The sequence below is a fragment of the Magnolia sinica genome, chromosome 5 (assembly GCF_029962835.1).
Source record: "Magnolia sinica isolate HGM2019 chromosome 5, MsV1, whole genome shotgun sequence".
Classification (NCBI taxonomy): Eukaryota; Viridiplantae; Streptophyta; class Magnoliopsida; order Magnoliales; family Magnoliaceae; genus Magnolia; species Magnolia sinica.
In genome coordinates, this window is record NC_080577.1 from 109,704,409 (window position 1) to 109,713,922 (window position 9,514).

The 9,514-nt window shown below is 37.8% G+C and overlaps 1 protein-coding gene across 1 annotated transcript; it reads right to left on the minus strand.

Moving 5' to 3' along the window:
- Positions 1 to 7,867: 7,867 nt before the first annotated feature.
- LOC131246664 (protein CURLY FLAG LEAF 1-like) lies at positions 7,868 to 9,234 on the minus strand. Its single transcript, XM_058247015.1, has 2 exons — positions 8,968 to 9,234; positions 7,868 to 8,271 (listed from the first exon to the last, which is right to left on the minus strand). The coding sequence occupies exons 1-2, from the start codon at positions 9,181 to 9,183 to the stop codon at positions 7,957 to 7,959; spliced, it is 531 nt and encodes a 176-aa protein (XP_058102998.1). The 5' UTR covers positions 9,184 to 9,234; the 3' UTR covers positions 7,868 to 7,956.
- Positions 9,235 to 9,514: the final 280 nt, after the last annotated feature.

Genomic DNA, 9,514 nt, shown 5'->3' on the forward strand with positions numbered 1-9,514 from the left:
AACAGACAGCTACAGATGAGTCAGAATACTCTTCTCAACACTTTTTTAAGATACTCTAAGGTAGCGTGGAACCTTGCTTGTGCATGCGTCCATGTATCAATCATCACATCTAATTAGTGGGCCTCATTAAAGATGCGGCTGGAAACAAACCTTGCTGAACGTCCTAGCTATGGATTAGTGGAGGTCAAATGTACTGTTATAAGGTGAAAAAGGTGAGTATTCCACCATCTTGTATTTTTAATAAATATAAAATTTTAAAATAAAATAATTATCTTAGAAAGTAAATAAATAAATATATTGCATAAGGAACTTTTTAAAAAGTTCTCATATGATTAAATACAACAAATCTAGCTTGAATTATCCATAGTCTACAACATCACATTTCTAACATACAATAATTAGATGGCAAGGATCATCTAATAAGTTTTATTTATGAATCCGGATCCTTTGCTTGTTACAAATAGGGATTTTCTATTCATGGCAATGTGATTGGTTCACGTCATCACTGATGTTGTCAACACTATTATATTTAATGCAATTAATGATGATGTGGCCCAATCACGTTGAAAGAAGTATGAAATTCCTACTTATGGCAAGCAGATGATTTGAACTCTTTATTTATTTATTTCTTATTATACACAATCTAATGTAGTACCCATAGTTTTGATGGCATGGGCAGAAGAAAAATCTCACCTGCAAGCATATCACTTTGCATGAGATTGTTGTGTTTCTAAAGGTTTCAAAATTTTGGTAAGGTTTTGTCCATCCCATATCGAGTAGTGAGGAGAATTTTGACATTTTTATAAAAGAGCCTCCTCAAAGTAAAGTTTTTAGACCTTTCCAGAGGTTATCTTTTGAGGTGCATGGGGTTCATTTGCAGCATGCCATTTTCATACATGGTAAGGCTTTGATCTATTGTATAAGAACGCGCTAGTTTTAGATTTAAGATCATGATTTTTTATCATCAGAACGTTATATATATATACTATTTCAAACCTTTGATCACATTTCTGTTTTCTTTACATGGCTGCCTTGTAGGGTCAAGGCCTTTTTAGCCCATTTGGGGTTAGAGCCAGGGTTTAGGGAACTAGGGTCAGGCTTGGGCTGGGCCCTTGCCACCCCTAGCTGGTTAGCAGGTACAAATCGTAACATGATCTATCTCTACACAACAACATGGCAGTGTGATGTGCAAATCAGGTCCACTCATATGCAGGTCTTAAAATAGATGTTTATATCTCAAAAGCCACACCTATTACACAATCCTAACCATCTGATTTGTGACCATCCTGACATGCAACAGGATGAACTGTAAAAGAAGGATGGATAGAATTGTCTCATGGATTTTATTTTTAAAACATGCAAAATTCTTCTTGATGTCAGTATGATGGGACAGGCTTTACTCTAGGAAATTTGGCTGTAATGTGCCAACGCACATGGAGAGAAGCAGAGGAGAAGGAAAATAAACAAAAACAAAAATGGAGGGGAGGGTAGGGGTAGGGGTAGGGCTACAAGCACAAAATGTAGAAAGAAAGAGAAGGTTTGCAATGATGGATGACCCATTTGGTGCTTTAAAATTTTTTTTTAAAAAAAAAAACAAAAATACATTGTAACCTAATCAAGCTTTAGATTTGTTTTGCTATTGTATTGATATTCTAAAATTATATAACATAACATATGTATAGAGTGGGTGTCACACAACTGTATGATGGGCCTCACATAACCTTGCACATTGTCCCAATACGGTTTGTTCGGTTCTAATGATAGCACTCCCGTGAAAAGGAGTAGTAGATCGGGTAAAATCCCACCCTACTATTGATGCAGACTAAAATTAAGACCTTTGTTTATAGTCATACATAAATTTAAAATTTAACGATTACCCCTAATTAATTATATTAAAAATCTCATTTAATGTCCTATTAGATCTTAAATGCTATTACTCTACTAAAACTAAGTGCATGGGCAAAATAGTCTTATTTGTTCATCATGTTATATAGCAGAGATACAATAATGTGAATTGGCTACATGGAGGTGGGGAGAAAAGTTAGGGTTAGGTGTAAAGGTGGAACAAACAATAATATAATACGGACACACATAGCAAGATCCAAATCAGCTATGTGCGGCTCATTGACTTAAAAGACTTAAAATCAGCTCGAATCAATATTTAAGTGGGCCATAATATGAGAATGAATTCTGAGCCACAGACGCCAACGACTACAATCGTACCATTGTTTAAAGAATCAATTTAATGGATTTTTCAACCTCACTGAAAGATCCGCTACTTCTGATTTGAAACACATTTGGGATGGTTTATACGTACGGTTGGGTCCATACAATGTGATTGAGGCCAGGTTTCATGCTTTGGGCTAGGTTTAAGCTTTGGTTAGGTTAGGTGATTATTTTTCTATCTTTCTGCCTCAATCCTAACAATTCACACATTGACTTGGACAATGGTTTTTAGATTGTAGCTTGGACGTAAAGCTAGGTTTAGGTTCGACGGTGATGACGTTTGTGTCCACAACTACTCTATGGAACAACATTGGTAAGAATAAGAATGAATATATTTGAATAGATAAACATACAGCTAAAATGCTGTTATAACCTAAAACTATAGACAAAGTAGTCCAACCACTATGGAAAGGAAGGATGAACTTTACTTCAAAAATATGACGACATAAATGACACCTTTAGGTGAAGTCAGCTATGATCAACAAAATAAAAAATAAAAAATAAAATGAAAAGATGGGAGACTATATTTTTCTCTCTTCTTTACTTTTTTTATTTTTAATTATTTTGTTTCTTTTAATCTGTAAAATCAAATGTATATAGGGTTTATTTGACTCTTACAAGGTCTTGGAAGGCAGTAATAGAGAAAGTAGTATGAAAATGTCTCCAGCTGGACGGCACAGCCGTGTGGTGATAAGACCCCACTTCGAGTCTTAGTGCCTTTTGATGGGTGAGACCTCCAAGCCCATTAAAGGAGATAGAAAATTTTCAGAAGAGGACGCCACCTTTATGCATTGGGATAGAAAATTTTCGGAAGAGGACGACACCTTTGTGCATTGTTTTAAAAGGCTATTTGTTTTTCTATGGTGACTTAGTTCTGACCTGCAATTTCTCGTCCACGGTTGTGTACTGCTTCAACTAATAAGGTACACATCACTTTGTTTTTTTGTTTCTAATTTTCATACTCATAGTGTGTAATATTTTAAAATATTCTTTTACTACTCAAAAAATTATTTATTTATTTATTGAGTTTTTGGTGCAAAATTCTATTAGGTGGGCCATACATGATTATCAGCTTATATTTGACCGTTGGATTGTTCAAATTGAGCGATTCAGTAGTCCTCACTACAGTTGCGATAATTGCAAATAAGTTTGGGATGAGACACTTGAACCGTGGTCCCTATAGATAGTTATTAAGCCGGATATGAAAACCTATGATGTGGAAACCCTAAATGAGAGAAATATAATGGATAAGCTTTTCTAATCCTCTCTCCTATAAATATATGTTTTGGTCCCATCGTAAACACATAAGAAAAAACTCTAGTCCCATTGAAAATTTTTCTAAAAGTGTGATGCATGGAAGACCTTGCATCCCTCGACTACGACACAGTATTAGGAATGTCTTCCCAATTAGATACATCTTTAAAAATTAAGTATTGAACTTATATTATTGATGCATAGATCATCTGTTAATTACACAATATACAATTCATAATTTGGAGTCTAGGTGGATAGAGTCTTTGAGTTGCTTGGGTCTAGTTCCATAGCTCATGGTAGGTAGGCTACATTTCGACATTGAGATTATCAGTTCGAGTGCTCTTGTGGTGGGTGTGTAAAAACGAATTAAAAAATTAAAAATTAAAAAGAAAAAAAAGAAAAAGTTCTTCTAGTCAATTTAACTCGGGTGAACATCAAGTCAAGCTTTTAGGTTTTTAGCTAGACTTGTGCCAACTGCACTGTGTGAGGTCCAACCACTAGTAATCATATGAGCAGGCCCACATTGGCCATGTTTGACAAAGATGGTGTAATCAAAGGGAGAAATTCTTTGACCTTGGCAAGTGTAATAATGGGTTTCTACTATTATCATATGCGAAAATTTAATTGAAAAATGGCTTAGCATTTTGCCCTAGTTCTAGCCTAGAGTCCTTATATTTTTGAGCACTTGATAACTAATTTTGATGATTGACTATTAAAAGAGAGTCCGCATGCTCCTGATGGACCACAACATGAATTAATGGTGTTCCATTCCTTTGCTTTGTGCAAGTGTGGCCCATGCTTTTGTTATCCCTGAATAATTATCTAAATGGGCTCAATTATAGTTGGGGATGCCCTAAGTTTCTCCCATGCTGAAATAATCATAACCCTCGATCAGTGGTCCACAAATGAATCACAAAAATTCCATCAGAATTTAGCAATCCGGAAGATATATACTTCATGTGGTATCGGTCACCAGTGGCTGGTCCCATCAATTCAACCGTCTAGATTATCTAATCGGGGGCCCTTGTGTATATGGAGGCGCATGAGGAAACTATTAATGTTGGACGCACCGTCAGGACCGTACATTCAAAAGATCAGCCCAATTAAAAAAACTCAGATGGGCCAGACTAATAGAAACAATGCAAGGGCCAAAACCTCTAAGTCCACGCGTTGTGGCCCGCATGAGTTTTGAATCCAGCTGAGTTTCATTTATCTTCCCTTCATCCTGATGACCCACACCTGATGAACGGGTTCGATGAAAGATGCACATCATAGTGGCCCCACAAACAAAACGACAGTTAGTGAGTCATCCCCATAGATTGTTCCAGGTTTTGTGGCCCCCTGAGTTGTGGGTCTGCATAATTTTTTTGGATCCATGGCCTAAAACGAGGAACACACCTGATGGACGGAGTGGATTTCAAAGATAAGATAGGTGTTGTAGAGGATTCCTGTCCTTACATAAACGAGTTACTCATACCATATGCCTAGAAGTTCGGTAAAACTATTCGTCTCAATGCATATACATCCCATCACGCGAGGTTGGCGAGCGGAACGGCTAGATTCTACACGCATTCACATGTGCCAAACTGGCACATGTCTAGGTGGACCACCGTACCGACTATTTGGCCAAAAACACGTGGATTTAACCATAAGGTAGACCACATATGCCATCTCTACCTGAAAATTGAAGACCCTGAAATTTTGAGTTGTTGACCTGATCAGGTATTTGATGGGTCCCACCTGATGCATGGATCGGATGTGGTGTACACATTGTATAGAGGGTTGTGATTGGTTGCACCAAATATCACGAAATGTCATGATATCTCGGTCTAATTGGATCAAAATTTCATGATATCTGATGCAGCCAAACACACCGCAGGAAAAAAAAAAAAAAAAAAAAAAATTCTAAATTACGTGGCATAAATAAAATTCAAATTAAACTGTCCAAATCATGTGAACCAGTTTAGATGTACTGTGAACCAAATATTAGGCTTATTTTATTATCAGACTATCAGATTAGTAGACATTTATTGGACGGTTGAAAATGAAAATTATCCAATGATCCTATTTTAACAAGCAGGTGTACACGATTTAGAGGTTATAATTTTTTTATTTTTTTCTTATTATTATTATTTTTTTAATAACTTAGCCAAAGTGAGCTCCACAATTTAGTCAGTGAATTCCGCGTATACAATGTCTAAGTGCCTGTGCATGAAGTGTCGTGGTCAGCCAGAGCATCAAACAATTTCCCTGAGTTTATGAAAAAACAGGAGGTGGTTTTAAATAATGAAAAGTGGGCTTGTAGAACAGTGATCTGGACCATTGACCTGTTGCATCCCACCACGGACAGGTGGAAGATCTTGGCCATCAATTTTGAATTTTTTAAGTTGAATGTTGATGGTTGTTGTAATCTCAATCATTTATCCATGGGCCACAACTCCAAAGGTAGAGATTGTCCATGGGTTAGATTCTTGGAGGCATTGTCCATCTACAAAGGAGATACAACGGATGAACAGACCAACAGTCCATATTCAATGGACTCGTTCGGCCCTCCTGATAAGTGGGCCATCTACTAGAAAATGTTCCATAAGATAACTGTCCAAAGTGGCTTGATCGAGTATGGATAGGCCGGACTGTAAAACCGTTTTGGTCCGGTCTAGGCCGAACCGACCTAATGTGGTCCAATTCTCGTTTGCTTTTCCATAAGCTGTTCTAACCTCTATTTGTATGCCACTAATCAGAAGGTTAGGATCTTCAAATTGAGATGGTTTTTCACCGTCAACAGTGATAAGATCAACGGTCTGGATCACTGAACCATCAGCTCCATCTGCTTGGGTTGGCTAAAGCCTACAGACGTCCGTTATGAATATAATCGTGTACGAAAACCGTAGCAAGACCAATATTCATAGTACATAAAAAAACTGGATGGTTAGGATCTTCCAATCTGCTTTTTATTTATTTATTTATTTTTTATAGCATGCACCATTCAGGTGGGGTCCATCAGATCAATCTTCCAGATCACAGGATATGGAGCCCACGTAAATGGGATCACGCGCATCGTGGAACTACCGTAGGCTGACGGCCCTTAAAGCATTGTAAGTTATAGTGCTCGTAGTTGCACGGGAACACTTGGAACAGTCTAACCAATCCATCCGAACCGTCCAAAAAGTCCAGCACACATTTCTCAGGATACCATCCTATCCATTCATACACTGTACTTCTTTTTTATGGCATCCAACCGTTAGTATTTTCTTTAACATATTTTTCGGCTGGAAACTCTTATAAACATATAAGAGATCTCGACCTTCCATGTGATTTTTGTACGACAACCATGAAATGTGGGCTTATGCCAAATGGTCGGTCCGGATCGACCGATAGGACCGTCCAAATGCCCCCATGCACGTAGGAAAACTGAGAGCACTGTATCATCTCTCTGCACTGACGTACACGGATTGCCACCGACGTCCTTGCAGAGTACACGCGAGTTGAAATCCTGACAAGTGGGACCCATGGTTAGCTAATCCAACCATCGGTCTATTTAAACTACGGTGGATGTACTTCGACTCAAGAACCACGTCAGTACCATTATCCTAACCTTACTAATTATGTCCTACATATAGACGGTTGAAAACAGAAACACAACATTCAACGTCCAAACTCAAGGAAATTTTCGGGAACATGGTCCACCAACATCAGGCCCAGTAGAATAACGGTCTGGATTATTGATCTGTGGGCCCCAGTTGTCAGAAATGAAAACGCACGTAGACTGTGCGAAGAAGCATGTTTTAGTTTTCTTCAGAATCAAACGCAGAACGAGGCGAATATATTCACAAGAATAACAACAACGAGAGAAAACTAACATGCGCATGACAATGGCAACAGAAAAAAATAATAGTATTTGGAATATAATACTAGAAGTTGAGAAAGAGGGCTATATAAAAAGTGAGGCCCATTACTGGGTGATCTGGATCGTTCAACTTACTTTTCTCACTACAGATGGACGAGGACCCATGAATCTCCAAGATAAGAAGATCCTACGTATCTGATATTTTGCCCTTTTCTCTATTGAATCTGGACCGCTGAATATTTTCTTGACCGTTTATTTTTAGATACTGACAAAGCACAAACAGTTTCATAGCAGAATGTGGTCCACCAACTTCATGGCCCACCTGATGGACATCTTGGGCGGCAGAAAGGTGGGCCCCACTTTTGGAAAATCAGGAAGTATTCCATGGGAGTACAGAAGGAAGACCACGCGTCGCAATCATTAGCAATTTTCTTCTTTTTATATTGTATTCAGTCCGTTCTCATTGACCATTTTGCCCCTAGCTCTCTCTGCAGCTCCAATGGCGCCAGAAAGAAAGAAAAAAAAAAAAAACAAAAAACAAAAACAAGAAAACCCAATTCGCTTCACTTCAAGCCACACTCAAAAATCCAAAAATAAGATCAAACAACTGACAAAAGTAAGAAAAAATCTCATAGATATCCGTTTTCGGACCGATCGAAATGCAGGAGTATGCCATTGCATTTGGGGCATTCTTCTGCTGTTTTCGGCAGCATGAAATACATCAGACAGCTCTTGCAACCTGCAACAACAAGTACATGGTTGTCTTCATCTTCATCTTCATCTTCATAGCGATGATAATCGTCTCGCGAAGAAGAAGAGCTCTTGTCACTTTCATCCGAACTGTCTTCTTCAGAATAAAAATCTCCTTCAAATCTTCTTGCTTTCCTGGGATCTTCCGTCAATTTCGTACCGTTCCCCCAATCTATGTAGTAAATCTCCCCCGTCTGTAAAAACAAGTCCATCAAAAACAGAAAAAACGCAACAAGCGTCAAAAGATCAATAAAAATGACTTAGAAAAATAAGAAAAGACAATAAAAAAGTCGACGAATAAGATGAAGATCAAAGACCCAAGAAGATAAAAATATCAAAGATTCGAAAGCCAGAAAAATCAAAGCTTTTCTTCCCTTTGCTTCTGAATATATGCAGCAAGAATCTTGAATTAAAAGGACCCAGAAAAAGGAAAAGAAAGAAGAAAATCTGAAAAGCTTTTTCTTTTAAAAATGCTTCTGACAGAAATATATGCAATTGAAAATAGCAAAAAGACCATTTTGGCCTTTTTTTATGTGTTGGAAATATAATGAAATCATTCAATAAACCCAACAAAAATCCTGAATAAAAAAGACCCAACCAAGTAAAAATCTCAAAGATTGAAAACCCACAAAAAAAAAAAAAAAAAAAAAAAGAAAAAAAGAAAAAAAAAAGAAAAAAGGAAGAAGTAGAAGAAGAGACATCCGAAAAGCTTATATCCCTTTTCCCTCTTCTCTGTTTTTCTGCTTTTATCAGAGAGAGAGAGAGAGAGAGAGAGAGAGAGAGAGACTAATGAATGCAATACAAAAGAACAAAAAGGCTATCTTGACAAAGGGGTTCCAGCAAAGGAAAGGAGTTGCATTTATTTGAGGGGAATGGGCATTTTGGGTAACCTTTAAATCGAGGAATTGCTCCCATCGGTATGGAAGAGAGATGTCTGAATTGAGTTCTAAGGTGGTGAAAGCAGCAGCATCGGCATCAGAAGCATCAGAGCCGTCCATTGAATGATGATGGTTTTGTGTGGGAGGAGATGTGGGGTCGCTGAGGGAGCATTTCTGGAGAGATCTCTCCAAGGAGGCTGTAACCGTCGCCATGTTTGGAGCTGTCATTGGAAGAGAGAGAAAGAGAAAGAGATGGAAAGCAGAAAGAAATGAAAAGGATACGGGGTTTTAAAGAGGAAAAGAAAAAAGAAAAAAAAAAAAAAACGATGGGCTACTTTGGGACATCCCTGGGAATATTTTTAAAGTTGCGCTCAAAAGATGGAAAGATAAGTTATAGGGTGCTGATGAATTAGTAAGCGTACGGTGTACAAGTGGGGCCCATTTTAAGTGATCCATACCGTTGAATTTATGGGCCCCATTGTGGATGGTCGAACTACCTCAAATTTTCTAAATTCAAAATGATATCCATCAAATATTTAACCTTTTTTCTCGACCATTG

What these genes read in the sequence shown, in the direction of transcription:
- LOC131246664 (XM_058247015.1), bottom strand. Translation starts at nt 9,183, where the DNA reads ATGACAGCTCCAAACATGGCGACGGTTACAGCCTCCTTGGAGAGATCT. An exon ending in AGCAATTCCTCGATTTAAAG is followed by an intron (nt 8,272 to 8,967) that starts GTTACCCAAAAT and finishes TTGTTTTTACAG; the next exon opens with ACGGGGGAGATTTACTACAT.